The sequence below is a fragment of the Denticeps clupeoides genome, chromosome 11 (assembly GCF_900700375.1).
Source record: "Denticeps clupeoides chromosome 11, fDenClu1.1, whole genome shotgun sequence".
In the NCBI taxonomy this organism is placed as follows: domain Eukaryota; kingdom Metazoa; phylum Chordata; class Actinopteri; order Clupeiformes; family Denticipitidae; genus Denticeps; species Denticeps clupeoides.
Window position 1 is genome coordinate 3,018,906 of NC_041717.1, and position 27,361 is coordinate 3,046,266.

Below are 27,361 nucleotides of genomic sequence, written 5' to 3' on the forward strand. Positions count from 1 at the left end.
TGAGTAGTGGGAAGCAGGACAGGCGCCCGGGGAGCAGTGTGTGGGGACGGTACTTTGCCCGGTGGCACCTCAGTGGCACCTTGGCGGATCAGAATTCGAACCGGCAACCTTCTGATTACGGGGTAGCTTCCTTTCCATTAAAAGTCCCCACTGCTTTTAATGATGTTTGTGTGTGTTTGGCGTATTGACTGATTTATTAAAATAAATCCAGAATGAGGAATTGGGAGGAACCACATTAAAAAAAGTGGCAGTTAGGAGACAGAGATGATGATGATGATGATTCTTTCCTGTTTATGTATGTAATGGAGGACGCCTTACCTGGTGAACAAGCCTCACGCTATTTGTTTTTCCATTAAAAAAAAAAAAATACTCAGGTGTGAAAGTGAAAATTTATTACAACAAAAATGACAATAGACTGCAGATGAACGATGGTAATTTTTTGTTTTTACAAAACAAGATATATGTGACTTTAAAAATCAATGATTTACAAAAATAAAAGTGAAGGTAGCGAGGACACCAGAGAGAGTAAACAGCACTCAATACAAACGTGAAACTAGAGATGGAAATCAAACCAAATGCTGTCTCCATCCCCTCCACCTTCCCTGGTCCTGTGGGTCACTCGAGGTCGGAAAAGGACAGTTTTGAAGACAGGGAGATAATGACGTTGCCCTGGAACTGGTTTTACCAGGAGCTGAAGTCCCCGAACCCGGTTCTGCCTTTGGGCTTCTTGACAGCGGCTTCGCTGGTGGAGGGTTTGCTATCGTCATTCGCTGCAGAGCGCTTCCTGAAGGGGGAAACCGTTTTGACCGTAAACCAAGTGGACTAAGCGTAATGAGAACACGAGAGAGGCCAGGGAGAACAAACAGATGCAACTGGACAGAAGGTGAGAACATATACACTCCTTCACTGCCACAAGGAATGCAAAAACAAAAAAAACGATTTTATTAACATTTCTTTTTGCTTGTTCTTCTGTTCAGATAAATGTATAAGCGGTTTTATTATTATTTAGCTTTTTTTTATTATTACAAATGATAGCAGACAGAACACAAAAAAATAAGATTTTTTTTTTTTTAGGGACCAAAAAGGGACTTTTGAAAGTGCACACACACACACACACACACACACACACACACACACACACACACAAAGCTTCATACCCAGACACAACAAAATCGGTCACAAACATAGACACGCTCACACAGACAAGTCTCATTCTGAGGCAGCAGGTACGGTGTGGGAGCAGCTGTCAATACCGGTGCTCAATGGGGTCTCCTCAGCACTAATTAAGATGCCCCTGCCAGGCTCCTCAGGAGCCCCCACACTCTCCTGCCTCCAGGGCACTGTGTGAGGCTCTGCCCTAACCACAGCAGCCTATCTGCTTCACTTCTAAACCCATGATGCAAACTGGTCCTGCACTACTGTCTCACCTATATCTTGTCATGGTTGAGTCCGTTGGTCAGAAATAGTTCAGTTCTGAATGCCATAGTGTGTAATGTGGACTAAAGAGATCAAAGTTAAGACATTAACAGGTGCAGTGTGTAAAAAAAATCTCCACCTAAAGGATTCAGTATTTCAGAAAAACCCAATCGTGCAGTCTGTTCAGATCAGGTACAGAGTGCCAACCAGCTAGCCAGAGCTCAGCCTGTAATACCACTCTGTACCTCACAAGGCGATAGTGCTTAGCAACAGAATAACACGGTTCTGAGCTCAGACGTTTACGTAAAAGTAAACCCTGTCAGTACCGGATCTGCGCAAATTGCCCAACTAGGTATTGCTGAAATACTGTTAAAATGGCTGAAATAAGTTAAAATCCTCAAGGTTTTACACACGGCACCATTAAAATGTATCTATACAGTAAGGATTATTACTTTATTGAAGAACCTTACACTATTTTGTTTTCTAAATGCTTAATGGGAAGATCGTTTGTCAGAATCACTGCTGCAATTATTCAGAAGGTTGACAGAGCAAAAAGCAGCAACGCAAACAGTAACATCCTTACAAAAAACACAAGGAACTAAAATGACCAAACCGCATTGCGAAGGACTACGGTTGGGGAATTTTGTTCTGTGGCCTCTGCTCTGTTGCTCTGGCAGTATTTTTTTTTCTTTACAGTGTGAAGCAGAATCTTCATGCAGCCTATTTTATCCACGCAGTTCCATTCTGACCATACCCGCTCTCTCTGTTCTGCTCCATAAGAGAAATTGAGTTCCGAGAGTGGTTCAGCCAGTTGCCTTTTTTTAATTTCTGACTGATATAGTTTATTTGCATCATCATCCTTTTTTTTTAACATAGCTCCTGTTTAGCTCCTGTTTTTGAGCAACTCTGTAACAGTGTGGCTCTATTTGAAAATAATATATACCTGCAAGCAAAAGATGAATCATTAAAGTATACAAAGTGCATACACACACACACACACACACACACACACACACACACACACATATATATATATATATATATAAATTAAAAACTTTACCATGCTAACTTGACACTATATATAAATTACTGTGATCAGGAACAATCCTCCACATGGAAGAAACATCTCATAGTCACACAAGGTATTGTCCACTGTGTTTCTGGCAGACATTTCTCATACATCACAAGCAAGCGCTCGTAATTTTGCTCCAAGTGTTTCCAGGAGTAAATCTGGGAAATTTGGGAATTTCCCATTGAACTCAGGATGTAATGTGGCAGCAAAGTAATCAGTTTTAAGGTGTGGACCCTCTATTCATCTGTTCCAGTTCACCTCACACCTTCACCTATGACTCACTCACTTTTCCTTCCCAACACCATGGCTTTCCCTAGTCTAAACCCCAGATGGCCCACACAGCCAAGGTGAGGATGGTACGGAGAGGGAAAGGGAGTATGTAGGAGTGAACGAGGAAAGATGACTTACGTGGCGGCCATGTTGATATATTTGCCCACACCAGGTCTGAAGGTCTTGGGCTGTTGCTCAGCTTTTGGCTTCGTAACAGGGGCAAACAGAGCTTTCTCCTCCTCAAGCCTGCGGGTCTCCTTCTCCCTCTCTACTGCAATCTAAAGCACAAAGCACACACGATTCCATGCATTAAATCATTGTGGTAAATATACACTCATTGAAATAATATAAAAACTTTTAACCCTAGGTTTAGGGTTAAACCCAGTGGTCAAAAGTAAATAGCTTGTTTATTTTAACCACCACAAAAAACAGGAAAGTGCAAGAAAATGTGAACAATGTCACACACACACTCTTATATATTTTCCATATTCATGATATTAACTATTAAAATGCTAATTCTGAAACTTCATTTTAATAAATGTTTTTTTTCCTGACTGCAGCGTAGTGCACATATCCTCACGTTACTGAAACATCATGAATTCCTGTCTATATGAGAAGATCCCCCACCTAAACAAAGAATAAAAGACCCACTCTGCACAGAACAGGGCACTTTGACATCTTATATGATAAACATATATGTCAACATGACCAAAAAGTGTAAACAATAACTATGCCCAACAATGGTATCAGAGGCAGGATCGTCACGGCAACAGAGCTTTAGACTTACAAGGACAGCACTGCCATGTCTGTATGTGTCAGGAGAACTGCACAATAACGTATTTATAGTCCAGTCAAAACAAACCAGCGTAGCCTTATCTGTGCTAAACATCTGCACCAGCACACAGTTCACAGAGTGTGACCAGACCAGACTCGCACACACACGCACCAAATATGACCATGAAATGGAAAAATGTGTAACTACCTAAATGTAAAACTACTTGGGTTCATCACAGTGTCTTCTTAATAATAATAATTCATTACTTATCTTTCATTAAGCATTTTCCCTAGTGAGGATGAGTAAAACATCCACCCACACACACACTGACTGACCTGTGCATCGGCCTCTTCATACGGATCCACGAACACGCTGGCGGTGAGCAGCTTAATCTCGCTCTGGGATTGGATCAGAAAAGATGGGAGGACCAAGTAATCAGCGGCAGATTAAAACCACAGCCTTTGAGGAAATCATTATCTCTACCGAACAGAAAATTGCTGTTGATCGACTTCATTCATGCAATTTCTGCTGCTCCCTCTCCACTGCAGTAAAAGTATTTACAGCAAAACATGTACAAACTCCTCCCACCACAGCACTGATCCTCAGATGTATGCACGCTTACACCAGGTGAGGATTAAGGTATTCCCAATAATAAATTTTTTTTTTAAAAAATCATATTTATTGCCCCGAGTATATTATAGGTTCTATGGCCAAATAAATTTATGTTTCTTGTATATTCATTTTTCTCGGTTGTGTTTTGTCCATCGCAACCGTGATTTTATGAAACTGATTCAACAAAAAAGGAAAAGCTATTATTTTGTAATGTATGAGTTATTCATATATACCAATCTAAATCTGAGGGAATTAAAATATTTTCCTTTTGGCTACTGCAGCATTCCTTCTCAGTGGGTCAACATTCCTTCCCCAACCAGTCTAGCTTGTGACCAACCTGCCTGTGTTTGCATCTTTGGTGGAGGTGCAGTGTAAATTGAATGCAAAGCACCACTGTACATACTTCTCATTGTTAATTTGACTGGTCAGTGAGGGCACCCTGTACACGCCCACAAATAGTTGGTGGAATGTACACAACGAGGGGCGTGGCTCTGACGACCTAATACCTGTTCGGCCGGCAGTTTAAAAATACCTGTGAGGTGTAATAATATCACACGTCTGATGGGAATATTTGCAAACTGTGACAAACAAAGAGTGGCTGCAGATTTAACGCCATGGTACAGAGGAGCACCTTGGGACGGTCTGTTTTAGTATCACTCTCCACGTTCTCCATGGCTGTGAGAGCCTCAAATCCTCCAACCACTCTGTGAGGGAATTAAAAAAAAAAAAAAGAAGAAGAGAAGATGGGGAAAGAATTGTGACTAAAATTGGCATCAATTTCTCCAAACACACACACACACACACACACACACACACACCACCTTATTAAACGAGTAAAAGGTGTCACAATCTGAGGGAAGGAGAAACGCGCTCGCAGGATTCTCCGACAGCCTCCCCCTGAAGCCCGTCTGACTGTCCGATCCTACACACATTTTGCCACTTTTCTAGGCCAGCACACGGACATTAGCAGAAAGTCATGACAGCAGACAAGTGGCCAAATAAAACACACTTAGACACCCGAGAGGTAAAAATAACCCATCTGAACACAAAAACCCAGCTGCAGTTACACTGGCACAGGTTCATCTGAGCGGGGCTCTGAGAAATCAGATCACTGACAAAACGTCACTTTGTGAGATTATTTAACATTAATACGAGTTCATTCTGCTTCGCCGTTCACAGAGTGGCAGCTCAGACAGTCGGATCTGGAATTTGTCCCCTTATGTAGTCATAAAGGGATTAATTTTTTTCCTCGACAAACACAGACACAACTTCCTGTTTGCGCCAAACATTGTGGTTTGTGAATGGTGTTGATGACATAATTGCCGCGAAGCCCTGCTCAACTTCTATTGGCTCGTCATGCCTCGTCATGATATAAAATGATTAAATGATTTCCACAAGCAAGTCAGTAAAAATATGAAACCATATTTTAAATGTAATATATAATATAAATTTAAATATAAACTTAATTAATATTCCCTGTGTATGCAAGGTTGGAAACGCCTGTAAAATAATGAATTCACATATTCTCGGTTGAGATATTGTGTGACTAGTTTATTTTATATATAAATCATATATATTTTTCCCATTTAGAAGATAGCAACAACAAACCTACAGCAAAAAAAAAAAAAAAAAAAAAAAAAAAAAAAAAAAAAGAAGTTTTACCTTCCAAACACAGTGTGTTTCCGGTCCAGGTAGGTGCAGGAACGGAAGGTGATGAAGCTGAAAAAATGGGAGACGACAGTTTCTCTATATAACATTACAATGCACGGCATTAAAATTTCCTAATAAATCCAGTTCTTCTTGAAAACTATATTCTAGCGGTACCTGGTACCGTTAGTCATCATCGCTTAGTACCTAGCTTACTACCATGCAGCATTTAAATCTATCTGTGTGCCTGATAAAGGTAAAGTAAAGTAAAGTAAATCCAGTGGCCATCCCCCTGACACTTGACATGCCTGAATTCTACAGCCAATCAGTGTCAGTGTCAAAAACAACAAATCAATGAGTTGACATTAAACGCAGCTATCTGGGGTGTCCTAGTTTCCCGTGCGGCTGCAGCGGGTGTGGCAGACGCAGGGTGAGGCTCCCGTGTCCTCCTGACCCCGGCAGACCGACTCACCGCGTCTATGCTCATTCATGCGGAGGCAACAGAAAGTGGCTCCTTTCGCTCCGCTCCAAAAGACACAGGCGGAGGGAGACGAAGGCACTTACAGAAAATACATGGAAAAACATCTGGATGCAAAGAAAAAAGCAGGAGAGGAGAGGCACTGACAAAATGCTGCGATTGGTGGAGGACTCACAACTGGGACTTGTTGGTGTTGGGACCAGAGTTGGCCATGCTGAGGATCCCACGGCCCGTGTGGGACAGGTTTGGCCGGAACTCGTCTCTAAATGGTTTCCCCCAGAATGATTCCCCTCCTGGAAAAAAAAAAAAAAAGAGAGAACAATACACTTTATGCTGCATCTTGGATAGTCTCATGTCTCTTAAATACCGATGGGAAAAAGATAGTAACAGTGTCTTTAATATTTCTAATTTAATACGCACTTCCATTTCATAAACAACGCAGAAATGAAAGCACTTTTGTTGTAAAATGACAACAGTGACAATGAAGGAGGTCCTGATTTAATAAAGACATCCTTATTTTGGAGAATTGGAACTAATTCACCCAGACAATTGTGTTTGAGAGTAATTCACAGTTACAGCATTTACCAGGCACCCTTATCCAGAGAAACTTACAGCCCATAGTTATAGGGCCAGTCCCCCTGGAGACACTTCCAAAGGGTCAACGGTGAAGGGACTTGAACCCTTAGTCTGATCCAATGACTATCCATCCAAATTTTTTCTGACAAGCAGTGACTGACAGCTCATGCAGTCATGCCCCTACTTCCTGTAGTATATCAATACATGTGCCATAAACAAGTGGTATTTCATGGTACTCCAACAACAGAACTTTAGCAGAACTTTTACTCAAGAATTCTGATGAGTAAAATCTTACATTCATAAAAGCCCCTTATATAGCGCCATGAAGTTCAGAGAAACCCAGGCAAAGTCATTTAAAAGCATCTTTGCTGCCTCATTAAGCTGTTTCTACACCCTGAACAGAGTTTTAGCGCCACTCCCCGTAGAAGCCCCATCCCCGTAGAAGCCCCATCCCCGCTGGGCCGCTTTTACAACCCACCGCTCCTCCTGTTAAAAGTGGCACGTGGCAATAAACACCCTGAGGTGTGCCATTTCTGCATTATTTATGACCTTTGTGACATTTACGCTGTACAACTGCCTTGATTAAGGGGAAGGGGATGATTTTCTGCATGCTGAGCTAACAAACGACAAATCTCCATAAGAACAAACTGTAACATGACACTGGTCTGACAATCCAAAAAAAACACTTAAATAAAATATATACAAAAATAGTAAAAAAGGAAATGTTAGATAAAGATAAGTATTGTTATTATTATATTATTATATACCAGACCCAAAATGTTCCTAAAGTAACCATTTTGCAAGAGAAATTATTAAACCCTTTTCAAATGAGCAGGGACAGATCGGAGCCAAGAAACGACATCACAACTGATGATCCAGTTCACGTTCGGGTGGGAACTGGAAGGTTTTCCACGGAATATTGCAGCCCACGATCAGCAGTTCTGGTTATCTCCAAAGAACCATCAGTAGAACCAGGTTTCTGTTCTCAAAGCACAAAAGCCCCTGAGGATTAGACAAAAGACTTAAAGGCAGTAATAACTGGGTTGGGCCAGACGCTCCGATGAGCGCATGGTAAGTGCGGCGAGATCTTTACATGTAGAGCGCAGACGACCATCCAAATGAGCCGTAATTACAGAGCCGGCATTCCCCACGTCAAACAAACCGAGGTTAAAGCTGTGCGGTGGGCTGCCACTTCCAACAGGAGGCAATTACGCTCTCAGGCAGGGTTAATACACACACGCATCCTCTGAATGAACCCGAGAAAAGGTTCAGAATGCACTTTCACCAAGGCTTCACAGGACATTTCACTGGCCGCCAGGAAAAGCAGAGGCATCAGTAGTGATGTCAGCAGGGCTCTGTGGGACCACCCCCTGCATCATCATCGTGATCAACAGCAGCATCAAGGTGACCCGCACCAGCTGCCTGAGGAGGGGGCTACCTGCACAGGACCGTGACGCTCAAAGGCCGCACGTTCCCACGGACGCAGTGTCTCTGGTGAGAGGGGCGGGACGTTATCATGTTACAGCGCGACTCCAGCACTGAGAAGTGTGAAAATAGGAACGCCATAAGCGAGGCTTGTGTTTGGGAGTTAGGGGAATTTGAACGGGGAGTCATTTACATTGTGAATGATGTGGAAATGGACAGTGTATTAAAATATATATAATAGTTAAACACTTTTGCACGCTTTGTTGTGTAACAGCACAATGCTGTCAAGAGGTTTTCGAAATAAATTATGAATTCAGAACCATGGAGTCCATGGAAATTTCATTCATGACCAGTAAACCATATTTATTTATTCATTTGTCTGTTCCAAGCCGTATATACATGGTGTTATACAATAGAAAGCAGACTTGGTGGGTAGTTCGCTCATCCTCTCCTAGATTTAGATATTACTACAGATCTATACGTGCATACAACAAATGTGAGAAACTGTAGGACAATGGATGAAATAGACAAAAACATACAATCATTGCTACCTTTCTTTCACATATTCAAACACGTTTTTTCAAATCCTGCCCCATTCTTTGTGTGTTGGGCTCAAAACAGTCTTTACATTTCCTACAGTTTCCTTCATTTCTCAAGTGAGATTAACGGAACAGACGTTAAGACCAGGGACTCAATCCCATTAACTGCTGACCATCCAGCCGAGCACACAGACCTCCCTATTCACATTTACACTAGCACGGCTTATAGTTCTAATCTTTACGTTACGCAACCATCGGACAGTAGTCCTGTAGTTAAAAAGCATCTCATTAAACTCCTTACCTGTTCCTGTACCAGTGGGATCTCCCCCTTGGATCTGGAAAGAAGAGACAGCAGGATGCTGCGTTATACAGACTACAAACAGCAAAATTATACAGATTTCTAGTCATTTCTGCAGGCTGTTTGTTCATGGACATTTATTTCATGCTGTATGCATGACTGATGGGTTCTGTTAGAATCCACTGGATAAAATCTGGTCTGCACCCATTTAAAATAAATAAATATGCAAATTCCACACTTTCGTCAGACTTTTCAGACCTGTGCACGAGCCCTTCATATTCAAACACAAGTCTTATAACAGATACTGGAGCAGATAAAGTGCAGATTCCTTGCACACAGATGGGCACATAGGAGTTATAGGTGCTGCCCACAGGAGTGATGGGTAAAGGTTCTGGGTCCACAGAGTCAGACAACACCATAACTCAATTATTGATTTCTTCTTCTTTTTTTTAAATCCCCTGTTTGCACCTTGTAAAACTGAACACACTTGATTAAACTTGCTGTTTTTTCAGCCATAGCTAATGGCCATTATGTCTGTCCAATCCCATTTCATTAAACACACCTAACACCATGTGTTTCTGCAGAAACTAAAGCCCAGCTGTTGCCTTGAACAGTTATCTTAACACTTCAGCTATGGGTGGGGGGAGATAGTATGATAATGATATTGCAGTACAGATTGTATATTAAAGGATTTTTTGCAATAAAAAAAAAAAAAAAAAAAAAAAAGTCACTATAATTTCTGAATAAAAGCAAAAAAGATGCACTGTATAAAAGTGTTCACATCTCCATCAATACATAATATTGATAAAAAAAAAAAGAAAAAAAAAGTAAATTCTCATGGAAGAAACCTTTCTGTCCCATTCTGACCCAGTCCACCACCAAGAACGGTCCACCCTCTTAACATCTGGGCAAAAATCAAATAGATATGTGGCTAGAGAGCACAGCTGCAACATTAAATCATATTTCGCAAATACAGTTCCTATCAGCACCCTACAGATATCGCAGGGTAATGCAAGTGGGCTTTGAATCTGCAACTTTGTCAAATTAGTGTTTGTCAAAACTAATGTTTTAAACGCAGCAGTGTTTCTTTTCACATCCTATGAAGATCTGACCTGATAGGAATGACACAGACACCAAATTCATCCCAGCCAGAGATTATCCCTACATAAAGATTGAGAAGGACATCTGTCAGTCCCTGTCTGAGCCTCTGGTCTGAATATGCATTATAGCAAGTAGAGCTGTAAATTCTGGGCCCATGTTTATGAGCCCATTTTATTCAGGCTCAGCTCGGGTCCAGCTCACGCAGTAACCGAGCACTCAGCAAACATGAACTTCAGGTCTATTCTTTCCGTATAATTTGCTGCTTGTAAATTTCTTTCGTGGTTTACAAAAGTTTCTCATATGTTGTGAAATTAGTTTTACTAAATTTTTTAAATGAAATGTTTTTCATTTGATTTGCAATTCTCGACCACCATCGATTTCTTTTAATAATAAGAATCAGAATATCTTCATTGTCATTGTAACAAGTACAATGAAATTAGGTGCAGTCCCTGTGTAACAGAGATATCTACAAAATATATCTAATATATTTGAAAAATATACAAATAAGGAAGTATATAGTAATACCTATAATTTTATATTGGACGTTAAAAAGAAAAAAGTGCCCTAGTGGCAACAGGAACAGGTCAGCAGTTGGAACAGGTCATGAGTAGGGCGTGAAGGATCTTTTAAGATGTTTTCCGCTCTCCAGGCAGTGATAGCTGTGCAGTTTGTCCAGAGAAAGACATGCGAAAATGGATGCGGAAGAGGTGAAACGGAGTATAGCGCTCGTAGTGCGCACCAAGAAAGCAAGGCTTTTAAAAAGCTGTACTTGTCGGACTAATAGCAAGTTGACAAATATAAATGTTGACAAAAATCTGGACTGTCCCTTTAAGCCGGTGAAGCTCCTCTCACATTAGCGGAGTGAGACACCAGTCATATGCTTGGCTGCCCTGCACTCATATGGACAGTAATAACAATATCGTCGGCGGCAAAAAATGATCTACCACCACGGCATTTTACTTCCCGCTTCTGCAGGAACAGAAGCACCTGGTATAAATAAACGCTCACACCCACCTCGTGCCATTCTCATTACTGATCAGATCCCATAATTACACCTGCTCACGTGGGCCGGCCCGGTGGCATCTCTTCATGCACGGGCTGTGCCGGCGGTGCGGCAAGGTTGAGGACCGCACTGGCTGTAGTCTTTATAACACACTGGCTTGACATTTCATGGTTACACAATAGCGCACATGCACAAGTGTGAGGTAAGAATGTCCCCGTGGTCAGCGCTGGCTGGGTTTTTTAACCCTTCTGACAATTCCTTATCCAATGTTGAATATGAACACTGCTGCAAAAGGACGTGTAGTTCTCAAACCCGGACAAAAATGTACTGGCTTACCATGAAGTTCCGGATGGATCGATGGAAAATGGTCCCATCGTAATAACCCTTTTTGCAGAGCTTAAGAAAATTCTCTCCAGCCTTGGGGACCTGAGATGGAAAAAAAAAAAAAAAAACACATCAGAAGATGGGATAAAATAAACAAAATATTTGATTTTCATTTTTCATAAATTACAGACAGGGAAATGTTTGGCCTTGTATTCCTTAAATTTAGAACAATGATGAGGCCAGTTTAGGTGCTGTGATGTCAAACTGACTCAAAAATGCTGTCACCAGGCTTACCAAATCATTACTGAAAAAAAGAAAACTACAAGACTGGTGAAAGCACAATGCTTTGTGGTGATTTTGAGGTACACTTCAACAAAATGACACAGGATATATTTTTATTATGAGGTATTTCATACATTCAAGGCATTAACAATGGTTGCATGTATAGTCATGGCAATTTGCATATACTCCAGAATGTTATGAAGAGTGATCAGATGAATTTCAAAGTCCCTCTTGTTCATGAAAATGAACATAATACCCCATTTCCACTGCATTTCATACCTGCAGCAAAAGGACCTGCTGAGATCATTTCAGTGTTTCTCTCGTTAACACAAGGAGCACAAGGCTGAAAAATCATTCTGTCACGTTGATTGAGGTAGAAGGATATTGCTGATACTAAAAATGCACCTAAAACCAACCATTTATCAGATCATAAATGCAAAGAGAGATGTTCAAGTGTTGTGAAGAAGGCTTCAGAGCACCCAAGAAAGTACAGCAAGCGCCAGGACAGTCTCCTAAAGAGGATTCAGCTGCTGTATCGGGGTGCCACCAGTGCAGAGCTTGCTCGGGAATGGCAGCAGGCAGGTGTGCGGGCATCTGCATGCAGTGAGGAGAAGACTTTGGGAGGATGGCCTGGTGTCAAGAAGGGCAGCAAAGAAGCCTCTTCTCTCCAAGAAGGACAGACTGATCCTCTGCAAAAAGTACAGGGATTGGACTGCTGAGTCATTTTGCCTGATGAAGGCCCTTTCTGATTGTTTGGGGCATCTGGAAAAATGATCCAGAGAAAATGTCCAGAGAAGAAAACATGAATGCTACCATCAGTCCTGTCTTGTGCCAACAGTAAAGCATCCTGAGACCATTCATGTGTGAGGCTGCTTTTCATGCAAGGGAGTGGGCTCACCGAATTTTGCCAAAGAATACAGCCATGAAAAAAGAACGGTACCAAAACATCCTCCAACAGCAACTTCTCCCAACCATCAAAGAACAATTTGGTGAAGAACAATGCCTTTTGCAGCCTGATTGAGCAACGTGCCATAAGGCCCAAGTGATAACTTAGTGGCTCGGGGAACAACACATTGAAATTTTAATCCAAATGAGAACTTGTGGTCAATCCTCGAGAGGCGGGTGAACATACAAAAACTCACAAATTCTGACAAACTCCAAGCACTGATTATAAAGGAATGGGTTGCCATCAGTCAGGAGTCGGCCCAGAAGTTGATTGACAGCATGTCAGGGCGAATTGCAATATAAGCCCTTGAAACGTATAAAATGCTTCTACTTATAATTCAACACACCACAGAAACAACTAACACTGAAGCAGCAAACTCTCAAGGGTGCACTCAGCATCAAAATGCTGGCAAGGAGGAAAGAAGGTGGATCTGCCAATAATCTGTAATCAGTGAAGATACCTATATTGTATTATTTCAATTTAATTATGGAACGGATTGTAAATACACAATTTCTATAAAGAGCAACAAGTTCTTTGCCTGTGTATAAATATGTTTGAGAACGGGTACTGCTGAGATGTCATTTTCACAGGAATTAGATTGAAGTCAGCAAGAGGCAGTCAGAGTTAGAGAAGAGTTTACAGCTCTGGAACAGACCTATTGTACTTAATCTATTGGCCTTCGCACTGTCTGTACAGGACTGGTGACAAAACAGCGGTAAAAGGGTTGCTTTTAAACCAAATAGTTTAAAAAGTGTTCTTCAAGGAAGAGAAAGAGACAGACTTGCTTCCATAGGATCAATAGAACACTTTTGTGTTTGTGAACTTTGACAGAAAGGTCAGGTCAGATTTGGGATTTTGCTTTCAGTCCATACAAATTCGATAATAACTGTACAAAATGAATACAAAATGGGTGGTAGGAGTGACCGCTCCTTTGCGGCCTTAAAGGCTTCACTGTTTTCCAAAACACTGTCTGGCTTCAAAACACACTCCACACTGTGAACACAAAGCGCTTATGAAACTTGAGCACACAAGGACACACATTTGGGTGATCATGTTTAATGTGAGGCCAAGATAAGCAGGAAAAAAAAAGGGTGGAAAAAAAGGATTAACGGGAGAGGTGTTAAAAGAATTAAAAAATATTAAATACAAAATTATTAAATATTTACCAATATTATTATGCTTATTATTATGCTTCATTTTTTTTTTTTTTAAATAAAGCCCCATATCATGAAAATGGCACTTTATGAGATTATATAACATTCCCTAGCCTGTCCATGTCTTGCAGTGGCTACAAATGCCGATATGTATAAAGAGTGCCTTGGCCATTCAGCTTCACCAATCAGAGAGCAGCAGCTCAGATGGTCTGATCTGGAATTTGTCCCCTTGTAAGGGACATAAGGGGATTTATATTTTTTCTGGAAAAACACGGATGCGACATCCTGTCTATGACTAACATTGTGGTTGGTGAATGGTGTGGATGACGTCATTTCAGCAAATGCCCTCTCAACTTCTATAGGCCGCTCTCCTCCTCATCCCACCTCTCTCCTCATTAGCATGTACCACAGAATGTACAGACAGGTCTAGTCAAGCATTTTTTTTCCAAAATAGAAAAACAAAAAAAATGTCTAGCGTAGGTTGCAGTACAATTTTTATCACTGCAACACAAGTATTTTTTCTTCCAAAAATGTGTAGGACTGTTATTGTATATTCTGTTAAAAGGCATGGTTACACCTAAAATAAATGTATTTTCTATCAAACACAAAGCCACAATTTCCTCCCAGTGACAGCCAATGATTTGTCAAACATAGTTGAGAAATAAACTTCAGCTTATTTCTTCAACTTCAGCTTATGTGAAGTAGATGAGTTCCATCCTGCTAATGCTCTTTGTATCATCAGTCAGTCAGGGTGGTAGAAGACTAGTGGGTGACATTTGCCATTGAACCCAAATGACCACAAAGATCCATGTATGATCCAGTCATACTACCATACCATATTGTACCCTGAGACAATCTAGTCAAACTGACAAGATGGATGTGGGAGATAATTGTGGCATTATATTAAATCTCAACAAATGAATAACAAAATGTTGCAGCTAATGGTTAATTTATTTAATTTACATCACTGATAAGAACAATGATAAGATAACATGGTCACATTCAACTCAAACATTTAATACTAATTTTCGAATTCCCTGCACTCACAGTGACGTCAAATATGTTCAAGTGGAATTGCTCATTCAAGTGAAGCGGGATTTTGCCTCTCTATTAGCCCTGTGAAACATCTACCAGAACCCCGTGAGATCCATCACCAAGCCCCCACAAATCTCTGCTGCCCTCTGTGCGAAACACTAACAGAAACTGCGCCTCGTTCATTTTCACTTTCACTACATGCTGCTGGAACGCGCTGGGTTCCGTGCAACTGCGAAATAACAAATCATGAATTTGTAAACAGTGGGCCACGAATAGAAGTGTGCCGCTGAGAGAAGGGGGGGACGGGGGGCAATTTTCTTATCGCCGTGACTTCTTTATCCTGATTTGACAGACAGGCAGCCAATGGAAAGATGAAAACAGCACTCGGCTTCAGGGGCTGGCCATGGAGAACGCTGTCTCCAAGACTGAGGGGCAGCCTTTACATCACAACACACACACACACACACACACACACACACACACACACACACACACACACACACACATCTCCAGCATGGCCAAAGCATCATGAGGTTCTGTTTGCTTTTCTAAATCACAGAAGCAACTCGAAGCAGGGCAAGATGGAGGAACGTGCGAAAGAATGAGGGTGGAAAAGCAGACCTTGTTTTGACAGGAAGCAAGAGAACGGACCTTCTAATAGGCTATGGGTGAGATGGCCATAGCTCGCCTCCTCCAGACAGACAGACAGACCCCTGGCTGTCCCCTCCTCCACAAAAAAAAAAAAAAAAAAAAAAAGTTGCCATGGTCTACATGGTCATAAAAAGCTAGTGTTAGTGTCAAATGTGTCTGAAAGGGAGTCAAATTTAAATAACTTAAATTATCCAAAAAAAAATATATATATATATATATATATAAATATGCATGTTGTTCACGAAACTGTGCATTTTGTGAGACTCATTATGCTGCAGGACAGTTCTCTACTGTATGATCATGATGTGTACAACTGAAGTCCCCTAAAAGGCCCCTAAAGTATGATTTCTAGAAGTTCAAGCAAAATATTTCATAAAACAGTGTATTTTGTTCTTTAAAACACACTGTTCTGATTAAGTCTTTTAACAAATCACTGCTCTTGGATGAAACTGCTTTCACCTATAATAGTTTCACAGAATTAATTTAAGGCATATTGATAAAGTATCACAATTTATTGCCATATGGATTTCTGTCCCACCCCAAACAACCTGCTTAACATTCGAGAATGATGGTGCCTTTCCGAAAGACTATTTACCTGTTTGCACAGAATGTGTGTCCTTCTGAGCTCTTTAAAAAAAAAAAAAAAAGGTGTGAAGTTCCTACGAGGAATGCGAACGTTCATTTATTTTAGTACCAGTCTCGGGTAACAGGACGACAGCAACATCATAGGACTAAAATGAACATATTTATAACAATGTCAGCCGAAACCATGACATTCTGTGATTACAATAGCTGGATATCATGACACAGTTTGCCCAGAAGTTATTTAATACTCTCAAGGGGGATCACTTAGCCTGATATCATCTCTCCCTATATTTTCTGCCAGAGGTACAGTGATGATTGAGTCAGCATCGTAACTAAGGGGCGTGCAAAGAATAAGTAACTGTCCAGGGACCACATGAGTGGATGGCTACGCTAAATTAGAGCGTGGGCAGACTTACAAAGCGAGCCAGGGAGTGGCTGGGAAAAGGCAGCGGTGACCTGTGCAGTCAGGAGACACACCACCCCACTCCCAACAGTGAAATCACTTTCAAATGCTCCAAATCCTGTCTCCCAGGACACCTCACCATATTCCTTCTAGTCAAAAGAGGACAAAGAAGCCAACAACACAAAGACCACAGGGATACATTACAAGACACCCGGGTTCAGTGTTTGTGTGAAGGTGGGAACGAAGAGAAGGATGGAATAGATGAGAAGAGATATGGAGACAGGGTCCACCTAAATAGGTCAGCAACTCAAACCTGCGTACGTGCTGCAGAGAGAGGAGCTGGGATGAATTAAACATTGAGAGAGGAGAGCTTCTGACATCCCAAGGAGAACTCTAAAACAGCATTACGCCGTAACAACTTTCACCAAGAACATTTCTAATAAAAAATCTACGCTCAAAACATATGGAAGCTAGATCCTTGTTTAAATCTCCCTTTACATACTTTAAAATGGTTTATCACTTGCTCAGTCCAATGATGTTGATCCTGCTGACCCAAGACTGCGCAGCGCTGCACAGCTCCAACCACATCAAGTTCGCCAATGACATGACCGTGGAGGGTCTCATCAGAACGATGAGAAAGCGTACAGAGAGGATATAGGATGCCTTATTTTTGTGTTTTGAGCAGTGTATTCTAGCAGCATTTGCACATTTATTACTTGGCACCTTCATTATTCATTTTACTGGTGTTTAGTGCTGTCTGTCTTCTTTCTTGTCTACATGTTTCTGTTTGATTTAAATTATCTTTGCACGTTCTGTCCCGTGTTTGCACCGTATGTAGCCCAGTTTGTCTTTGTTGCACGTTTGGGGTAAGAGCGTCTGATAAATGCCATAAATGTAAATGTAAACAAGGTAATTTTGTGGTATTTTGTACCAAGCAGTCAGTAATACATCCTATAGATTGTGCCTCCACGGTCTGTACAGCTAAACTGGATTGAGTTCTGGAAAATTTGATTGAAACCCTCAATCTCATTTTTTCTCAAAAGCATTCTTGAACTGTTTTTACAGTGTGTCAGGGTGCCTTATCCTGCTGAAAGAGAGCAGGTGACAAACATGAGCCCAGCCATCCACATGGTTCATCAGACCAGGACACCTTGTAGCTGCCTAACATCTCCCACCCTCTCTCAGATGATAATCACTGTTATTCCCTGGTTAGAAATTACTTAAAGAAAAAAAATGCCTGCATATTCCAAACGTGAGCTAGCCTTGGGCTACCACAGAGGACAGAATTATGCGGGCTGTCAGGCCTGAGTTAGCACAGTGTGACCTGGGACACTGCAGAGGACACACACATGCACACACGCACGTACACACAGGCGCAAGTGCAAACATGCATGTATGCCGCTGCAACATAACACTCCGACTACATGTTCTCCCACAAAAATGTCCATAAAAATCTCACGAGGAACATTGCCAATAATAATTAGTATTTTCATAATTTATTTTTTTAAATGGACTGTAAAGCAGAAATGAATTATCAAATTGAGAACTGCCCCATAAAATATATTATTGATTCTCTAGAAATGTAATTGACATATCAGGACTTATACACGACATAGAGCTCGAGAGATGAGAACCAGGTGAACATAAAGAACATTTCTTCTTAATGTTGAAACTAAATGAGATCTGATTCATACACACATACTCATGAACACAAAAGTTCATACAAAATATGGCAGCAGTGTTCCATAACATGTAACAACAATACCATGGAATTTAATCCAAAATGACATCCCATAGTTCTGACAACTTGGTTTGGAGCATATTTGGCTTAACATTGTGTTTGTGTGTATATAATATAAAAACAGCAGCCTCAAACTGACGAGCCGGCAGTGGCCTTGATCGGTGCTCCGACGTAATAAATGGTGCCTGGTTGACAAAGGGTGTCGTATATTCAAAAAGACCCGTTTAAAGCTGAGCGGGAGCTCGATAAAACCCGCTGACTTTTACAGGCCTTGAGGTGACAACGTGGATGCGCCTGCAGAGGGACGATGGTGTAGGGAGAGGCCTTTAAATCATGTCCGGAGCCGATCTCAGCTCTACACTCCCAATGACGGGCTGGTTTATTAAAATGGCTGTAACCTCTGGGAGAGGAGAAAAATTAAAATGTTGAAATGAAAGGGTTGAACGGGGGGCTGTTCTGCACTTCCTGTACGCCATGTCCTAAATGTGTTTATTCTGTCAGAAACCTTCCTTCACAGTGTAGCAGGACAGAAAGCAGACTGCCAAGGCTTATTGCAAGAGAGACAGAAAAATATATATCTAAATTCCCTTTCTCAATCATTTATATTAAAACTTAAACAGAATTCAAGAATTAAGAGAGATATAAAAAGATTAGCCAATGAGAAAAAACAGACTGCATCTTGCAGAACAAACCCAAAATCTTAGTCCAGAATGATCTAATGTCATCAAATAAGGAAAAAAAAAAGAAAAAAAAAAGTGTATGTATTATTTTGGCAAGAAACAGTTTTAAGCAGTTTAATCCACTATGAGGTGTACATTTAAGGATTTTTAGCTCCATGGGTGGTTCCGCTAGTCCATTAACACACATGTCCTGTCATATATGTAAAGGGTTAAAGGTTACACAGGTCACTGTTTATTAGGGAAAGCAGTTATTGGCTAAAACAGTGCTGTACGGGGTTGACAGACGTAAAGCATATGCAAAGCAGAAGCTGCACGGGGTCGATTACAGGTGAAGGAAAGACCCCGGCACATGAAGGCTGATTTACAGGGCGTGTCAGCAGAACAGCTGACCGAGGATTTTATATCTGATTACATTAGTGACAGAGGCTCGGCCGTAGGGATTCTGGGTTGGGGTGGGGAAGCTATTGGGGAGATGAAGTGAAAAACAATAAAGATTATTAGCAAGAATGTGACCCATCTCCCTGCCAGACACTCACAAATGCAGTTACGTCATGATCAGAAACAGCATCATAATGTTATGCAAGAACATTTCTGTCCCGGACTGTGATCACAGTGATGATCACAGAGCACCACTCGGTTTACAATGATTATTTTCACTGTGTAATGATTCGCATATCTACTTTTGGGTATTAATTGATACAGCAATCATGGCTGGAATCACTCAAATCAAAAACTTATAAAAATCTACGAAACTGCCCTGCCATAAATGCTGGTCATGTGACGTTAACTATAGCACAATATATGATATATTATATTGTTGAACAACGAGACTGAATATGGCTTACAAGAATAATAAACTGTAATTTGAGAGGACACCAGAGTGTACGGCTGCCTGTGTGAGGCTGGATGGAATACCTTATCACAGTGCAGCTCCAAGTTCAGATCGCCTTTGTTGGTGTGCAGGCGCACATAGCCCTTCTTTTTCACGTACTGGTAGCGGACCGTGTCGTCAGCAATGGCATCTGCCCACCAAAAAAATAAAAAATAAATTGCTATTGGCAAAAGCATTTCAAAACAAAAACCAAAGTTGTGTGATGATTGTGTCTTGCTCAGGGACACAATGGTAGTAAGTGGGATTTGAACCTGGGTCTTCTGGTTCATAGGCAAGTGTGTTACTCACTAGGCTACTACCACCATCATCTTTCAAAATTTCTGCGGTACATGTGCATCATGTTGTAGATTGGTTTGAATTCCACTTGTTTGGGCAGGAGTGAAGGGAACTGCTCTTACCAGCTTCGTGTGTTGTGGCAGGAGCCATGGCTGTAGACGTGAAGGAGGCAGACACTCTGCCAGTAGAGTAATGAGCCTGAAAGAGAGAGAGAGATAAAGAACTATGAAGGTAATATCATAACAGTAACTTGGGCAACAATTATGATTTCATAAATATAGACAAACTCAAAGCTGAGAAATTCACTGAATTTATGAGTATTCCACAACTTCATCCATAATGACACCAGAGATATTGAAAACGAGCCTTGTTTATGGGGTTACTGAATTCCCGTATGCAGCACAGTGATGTTTATGCCAAACACCCTGAAGTGGTGGAACATTTTAATCAGAATGCTGGCCGCAGTTGACTGCAGATCTGGTACCCAGCAGTACCCTGGGTTCGAGTCCAGGTGCAGTGACTTTGCAACACTCACTGGCTGCCGGAGCCCATCCCAGGAGCCTGGGTACAAAAAATCTGTTCAGATACCACATACCAAAACTAGAACAACCTCTTTCCATAAAAAGGTACAATATTCCAACTATTATGGAAGGGCAGGACCCATATTTGTAGGAATATGAGGGATTTCTGGGAGGTGATTCAGAACATTCTAATTGGATTTATTTCCATTCCAAAGTGCAATTTTGGTGGAAAATACTGGTTAATTTAAAAAAAAAAAAAAAAAAAACAACAACAAAAACACACGTGTGTGTGTGTGTGTGTGTGAAAGAGGTAGGAAGGAAAGATTGTCTGTGGTCTTTGCTTGAACTTTTGGGGTTGAGGGGTTTCCTCCCTCCGTGCGTCTGCCCCCTGCATTTTTGGTCTTAACAGGCCTAAGGCCTCTTATCTGTGAACGTGTTGGCTCAGTCTGCACCCGCCCAACCAACACAGACCTGCGCCAGTACACACACACACACACACACACACACACACACTGCTCTGTTCCCACTGTGGTGGAATGCTTGCTTTCCCTTTCAGGCATGCTCTTTCAGTCCTTGCTATCACTTTACAGCGGTGCTGCCAGCCGGTCCCAGTCTTTCCTCCCTGCTCCATTGTTAATTGTCTTGCGTGGCCTCGGTGACCGTAGTGCTGCTGAAAGCCACTGTATGCGCAGATGGTGCGAGGTGGGCAGGAAGTGTGAATAGCGGGGAGTGGTGGCCGGGAACGAGAGAACAAGTGCTGCCGTGGGCTGAGGGCCGCTTTTACACTCCGGCCCCTGGAGAAGCCCTCAGTTCGCAGTTTACAGACTTACCATAGGTCTCCTCTCTCCCCATAGGTCTTACCATAGGATGGTAGTAACACAATCGCCTATGAACCAGAAGACCCAGGTTCAAAATCCACTTACTACAATTGTGTCCCTGAGCAAGACACTTAACCCTACGTTGCTCCAGGGGGGGGACTGTCCCTGTAATTACTGATTTTAAGTCTCTCTGGATAAGGGTGTCTGATAAATGCTGTAATTGTAAAAAAATGTTAGAACACCGCATGTTTGAATCCTTCTGGCCAAAACACACCAACTGGAAGAACCCCTTTCATCATTAGTCTATTAATCACGATTAGATCAACGATCAAACCAAGGCCTTGCATTCAATGAAAAGGATCTCTTTTCCCAATTATTACAGACTGTAATAAAACACAAGCAAATAAGAGAATTGTCCCTGAAATGTTCATCTCTATTACCCTGTTTACTGATATGCCAAGAAGAGCTGTGGTGCAATGAGAAGAACACACAACTAAAATATGACTCTAAAATGAGTGACGTGCCTGGGTTTGACTATTGGCTGTGAGTTTTGACTCTCAAATGTCAATAGCAATGGGGTTGGGGGAGGAAATGTAAAAATACCTTTTCACTGTACAAAGAAAAAACAAACACCATTCTGACACCACAGAAGTCTAGCACCCCTGATGGTTGGCTGCAGAACCCAGTGTGATTTCCCATGGCATAAAAAAATTTTAAAAATGACATTTCCATCCAGAGCATCAAACCATACTAAACCAATTCAGCAAAACTGAACAAGAAACAAGCAACAGCAGCTCCCGGAGCAAATTGCAACAAGTCAAGCCCACCACCCAGAAAAATCAACGGCTGCCGACTTCCCTGCTTTGACACCCTTTGTGAATCAGGTGCACAAACACGTGTGGGGAAAATAGCTGCTGATGTTCCAATTCACTCTACTTCACAATCTGGAAAATGCTACCAGCACACTGGAATACCGATAAAATTATCTGTTGTGTGCTCGAGTGATAGTGTTACATACATGTTCATCTATATACTGTATGCATGCATACAGACAGATGGAATATATATACCTGGGTCAGACCCACACAATCTATTCCTTGTACATTCCTTGCTGTTGGAGATAACAGCTGAGTCTGACTAATTATGAAAAATATGTGGGAGTTTGATGGAAAAAAGCACAGGAAGATAAAGGAAAGAGAGTAAAGAGGGGTGAAACAGTGTGGGTACTGATGGGGGTAATGACACAGGAATTAAACTGTATTGCACGGCAAACCTAGGCTTGAATGGAGAGCAGCGAGAAGAAAGTGGCGAAAATGAGACACTTGACACAAGGTGGAGAGATGTGGAGGCAGAGAGCTAAGAAACGAATGCAGACAGAAAACGATTGCGCTAGGAGAGGAGAAGTACGACTGGAAGACCCACAGCGTTGAGCTTGTCTGTTTTTTTGGCTTCTGGCTCCTTCATGGTGGAGGCGAGCAGCTCATCTCCTTTGTACTCTTTATAAAGCTCAGCCAGGGTCTCACGTGTCTCCAGATTTGTGGTCTTCAGGTGGTACCCTGGGTCCAGCTTGGCCTTCTCCTCATCTGCAAGAGCACAAGACATCATATAAAAACGAACCCATGTTTAACTGGTTCACTCAGCACACTGTTATAATCAAGTTTAATTTGATTCATCAGGTAAGTAGGTGCAGTGCTTATCCTGCCCAGTCCAATCACTGTACATAGTGCATCTAAAGCCCCCAACCAATGTAAGGACAGAAAAGACTCTAGGGTATGTATGCATGCATCTACTGTTTGTGTACGGTGAAATATTTTGATTGAATCTCTGCCCACTGCCAACTCCAACTCCGCATTAGGCGGGCAGGGTACGTCTGCATTTCTGCGGTTTGCAGAAACATCTGGCCACCAAATGAAAGCAGAGCAGGAACACACCTGGATCCAGGACTTTCAAATTGTTCTTCACGTGGAAGAAGTTGGACACATTAAACTTGTCCAGATGGGTAGGATCCTTAAAAAAGAGAGAGAAAGAAATAAAAATTAAATATTTGAAACTTAACAATCCAGTGGGTAATGGAACAATGCCACCGCTTGCTCTCTCTCTCACACACACACACACACACACACACACACAAATGTGGAGTATCACACAGAGTCGAGTACAGACAAGGGGTTGGGGGGGGGGGGGGGGGGGGGGGGGGGGGGGGATGGGGGATGGGGGGGCTTGGGCACGACTTCAACTCATCCCTCAGTCCTTGTGACCTGTGAAAGAAAGGAAGGCAGAACCTGATCCAAATGGGTCAGGCTCAGTAATGAGATCACAGGACCATCGGTCCCAACTCTCCCACCCCTGGCCCCAGCTCAACACTCTCCTCCCCAGCGTCTGGTCAAGAGTGACTCATGCACAGTCATTACGGTCATACGGCTAACATCTAGGGCTAGATGTGATAAGTGGCAGCAAAATGACATCACAACCAGACTAATTATGCACAAATTTGCAGAAAAATTGACTTTCTGTACAAATGCATTAGGTTATAGCAAGATATAATTTTCTTCATTTACAGTCTATTTAACATATATGTACATTTATCAACACATCTGTATGCAGGGTTCTGATGTCACTTTAACCTTCTGTACCTAATTTCTATGACCTTCTATGACACTCAAATTACTCAATTTTCATGACCATATGTTCTCTAAAATTTCTGTGCAAATGTGAGGGAAAAAAAAAAAAAAACTCTACAAAAGGTCACATTCACCAGAAAATTGTTAAACTAAACTTAGGACAACCCTGAAAAGCTTAACTTAAATGACAGTGTTTCTTCCTCCAAGTTCACAAAAGGCCAAACCTGAATAAAATGGACCCAACCTCATATGGACATAGATCCTCAACTGTAAAAAAAGTAAACCCACGGCTGCAGAGGTGCTGGAATATGGAAGTGACTCACGCAGGACCATTTGATGTGGTTCACTACGTAAAGCTAGCAAAGATACTATAGACCTGTGCCAATTGTAAATGTAGGAAAATGCTTCTCACAGTCTTATGGGAAGAGTCTTTACTTCATGTTATACATTCAATCAGATTTCAGTGACTTTTCCATGACTATTTATTTCGTGTTCTAAAACTTTTGAAGGCCAGGAAAAATCTCGGCAAATTCCATTACAGGTTTTTAATGACCATAGGAGCCCTAAGTAAGGCAGCTATTTAGGCAACTATTCAGTTTCTTACAATGATGTTTTGAGTTGAGAGGCCTTTTTATGAAATTTGACTTATGTCATTTTCCTAGCTGAGTATCAGACCTCTCAGCAAATATTACAGAACCAAGATATATTTATATTGCCCCCCTGTGGTCTCCAGTAGCCATTAATCCATACTGCAATTAAACAGATAGCCAACTTAACAGAGAAATGTAAATTTGACATTTTTATTATCTATCATCCCTAGATAAAAAGTAGAAATGCTTTAAAAACCATAGTAAGCATTAGAAATTATTATTGTTTGCTATTGTTGCAGCAGCTGGTAAATAGAAACAGCCCATAGATAGGCGTATAAGACTACTGAAGATTTTTGTGGGGAATGTTATTATATATTTGTTAATGAACACAAACAAAAATGCACCTTAAGTTCCAAAAAGAAGTATGTGCGCTGTCATTCAAGCACGTTGTACATTTTATCCTGTAAATGGTTTCCCAGAGGAAATGCACTATCAATCTTCCATGACATACCCTCATTCACCTCTTCCTCGCTCACACTCACACACAGACACACACCTGTAGAATGATGATGTCCTGACGGGTAAAGGGCTCATCAGTCAGCAGGTCATTGAAACTTTTGGTCTTGATGTTAAGCTGCTCCACCGCCTGAACAAAGTGGGTGCTCATTAGAACATAAGGCCTGTGTTTACATGGGATTATATAATCCTGCTTATAGGCACTTCAGCTTTCTCTGTAGTGGTTAAAAGGGCCATATAAAGCCCCTGTAATTCCACTGTTCTATGGTTTAGTCTCAGATCTAGGCCTTACCTCATAGGAAAATACATTTCCTGTGATCTTATTGGCCACAATGTGGGAGTTGTTGGTGAAGACAGTGTAAAGAACGGGACAGTGATATTTGCCTGTAAGAATAGGGATGCAGATTAGACTCATTGGTTCTACATACAGAATTTTACACAATTTTTCTTCCAGTATGAACACTGGAAATGCATGACAATACAAATCACGGTTACCTTCACTGTTTTTGCTGAAGTTCAGCTTGATGAGAGATTTTGCATCAAGTTTCTGAAAAAAAAAAAAAAAAAAAAAAAAAAATAATAATAATAATAATTAAGCAAACATCAAGCAAATCACCAGTGTGCTGCTAAATCAAACAGTCTTTTCACAAAGGGAGCTGAAATTTCTAAAGCCTCTTACTAAGCTCAGTCCCTCAGCTGCCCAAAGAGTTGGGCCAATGGCTCATTCATGAGGGCTGTTCTTACCAGCGCCAAAATTCCACAGAGGGTTTTACTCAATGTGACCAAAACCAACGGCCTGGAGATAAAAGCCAGATTACACTGCTGTACAGCGATCATTAATAGGTTCCTTTACACTGCAGCTTAACTGCTCCGGCCGAGCAACCAATGACTGCTTTTCCTTAAAGAGAACACACTCGCACACCTTTTCTCTCTCTCACTCACACGCGTATGCCTCTTATACTCTTTGTGTAATTACTTGCTTTGGATGCCCAGGATCTTATGTGGCCTTTCTCCACTGCATGGTAGTAGATGAAGCTTTTAGCACCAGGCACTTAAAAAAAATTTGAAAATATTTGAAGCCAAGCTTGGCAAATTGAGCCTGAAGCTTCATCCAGTAGAGAAAGGCAGGTGGTGAATGGGGATAAGCTTCATCAGCAATGCACAGTGTCTCGATCAAAAGCTACTAAACAGGGCTGGGTGATGCGCTCTATAAACGATCCTGTTATTTCTAGCCGTATTAATCACCATATCAGACACATTTCATTGGCTTTGTTATGCATATGATGAGTGAGACGACAATCGTTTTTAAACACTGTAAGATTTTCACTACATATTTATATTACATATTGAAGTGGAGCAATACCATACTTCTCAGTTTACTCAGTTATAACTGAAAGAGTCGTAAAGAGCTAAATAAATCAATGAAATCGCACTTCTCACCAGTCATGTTTATGTGGTTGCTAACATTGTCAGGACAGTGAAATGTTCCAGAGTAGCCACGTCCTGCACCATTAGCTGTTTAATGTTCCACTACAACGTTAACCAGAAAACACCTTGTAGAACCAGGAACAATTACGGCCTTTATTTCATTTACAGGCCAGACAGCTGCTGCGCGCTGGCGGACTCCACCTGTCCAATTCTTTAAAATGGACTTCGGGCTGCTAAAACCTGAGCTGCTGCAGAGTTAAAAACTCTGTGTGCGTGTGAGAGAGAACCGAGGTAAGCTGATCGGATGAAGAGACCCCCCGAACACAAGAAAAGCCAGGGCTAAAAGCTAACTTGCAACGGGACTGGCACAGCGAGGGACTTTCACGCTGTGCTAAGTGGTACCACACATACAACGAGCACAGAACACTTCACAGACACCACTGACCGGCATTTTGGTGTGTGTGTGTGTGTATACACACACACACACACACACACACTGTGGCAGTCAGGGCTCATGAAAACACACATACCCCATTTATCAGTAGCGCTGGACAAGCCCAGGCAAGATTCCTCTCTCTGTGCGTGTGTGTGTGGCCAGGGAAAATCAATCATGTATGTTTCAGACAAAAGCACACACACGTGGACCAGAGACTACAGAGCAAAACAAACTAGACACCTTCACAAAC

General features: G+C 41.6%; 1 protein-coding gene across 1 annotated transcript in view; it reads right to left on the reverse strand.

Annotated features, from left to right (window-relative positions):
• Positions 1-377: 377 nt before the first annotated feature.
• The window catches only part of ppil2 (peptidylprolyl isomerase (cyclophilin)-like 2), a 30,956-nt gene continuing 3,972 nt past the window's right edge, over positions 378-27,361 (reverse strand). The window contains exons 6-20 of the mRNA XM_028997106.1: positions 25,743-25,794; positions 25,540-25,631; positions 25,288-25,377; positions 23,452-23,527; positions 22,943-23,103; positions 20,304-20,379; positions 19,929-20,035; positions 11,549-11,638; positions 9,112-9,145; positions 6,446-6,563; positions 5,808-5,864; positions 4,777-4,849; positions 3,869-3,931; positions 2,897-3,036; positions 378-784 (exon numbers count right to left, since the gene is read on the reverse strand). Of these exons, the coding sequence (XP_028852939.1) occupies positions 682-784; positions 2,897-3,036; positions 3,869-3,931; positions 4,777-4,849; positions 5,808-5,864; positions 6,446-6,563; positions 9,112-9,145; positions 11,549-11,638; positions 19,929-20,035; positions 20,304-20,379; positions 22,943-23,103; positions 23,452-23,527; positions 25,288-25,377; positions 25,540-25,631; positions 25,743-25,794 (1,332 nt within the window). The 3' untranslated portion in view covers positions 378-681. The remainder of the gene's footprint in view (positions 785-2,896; positions 3,037-3,868; positions 3,932-4,776; positions 4,850-5,807; positions 5,865-6,445; positions 6,564-9,111; positions 9,146-11,548; positions 11,639-19,928; positions 20,036-20,303; positions 20,380-22,942; positions 23,104-23,451; positions 23,528-25,287; positions 25,378-25,539; positions 25,632-25,742; positions 25,795-27,361) is intronic.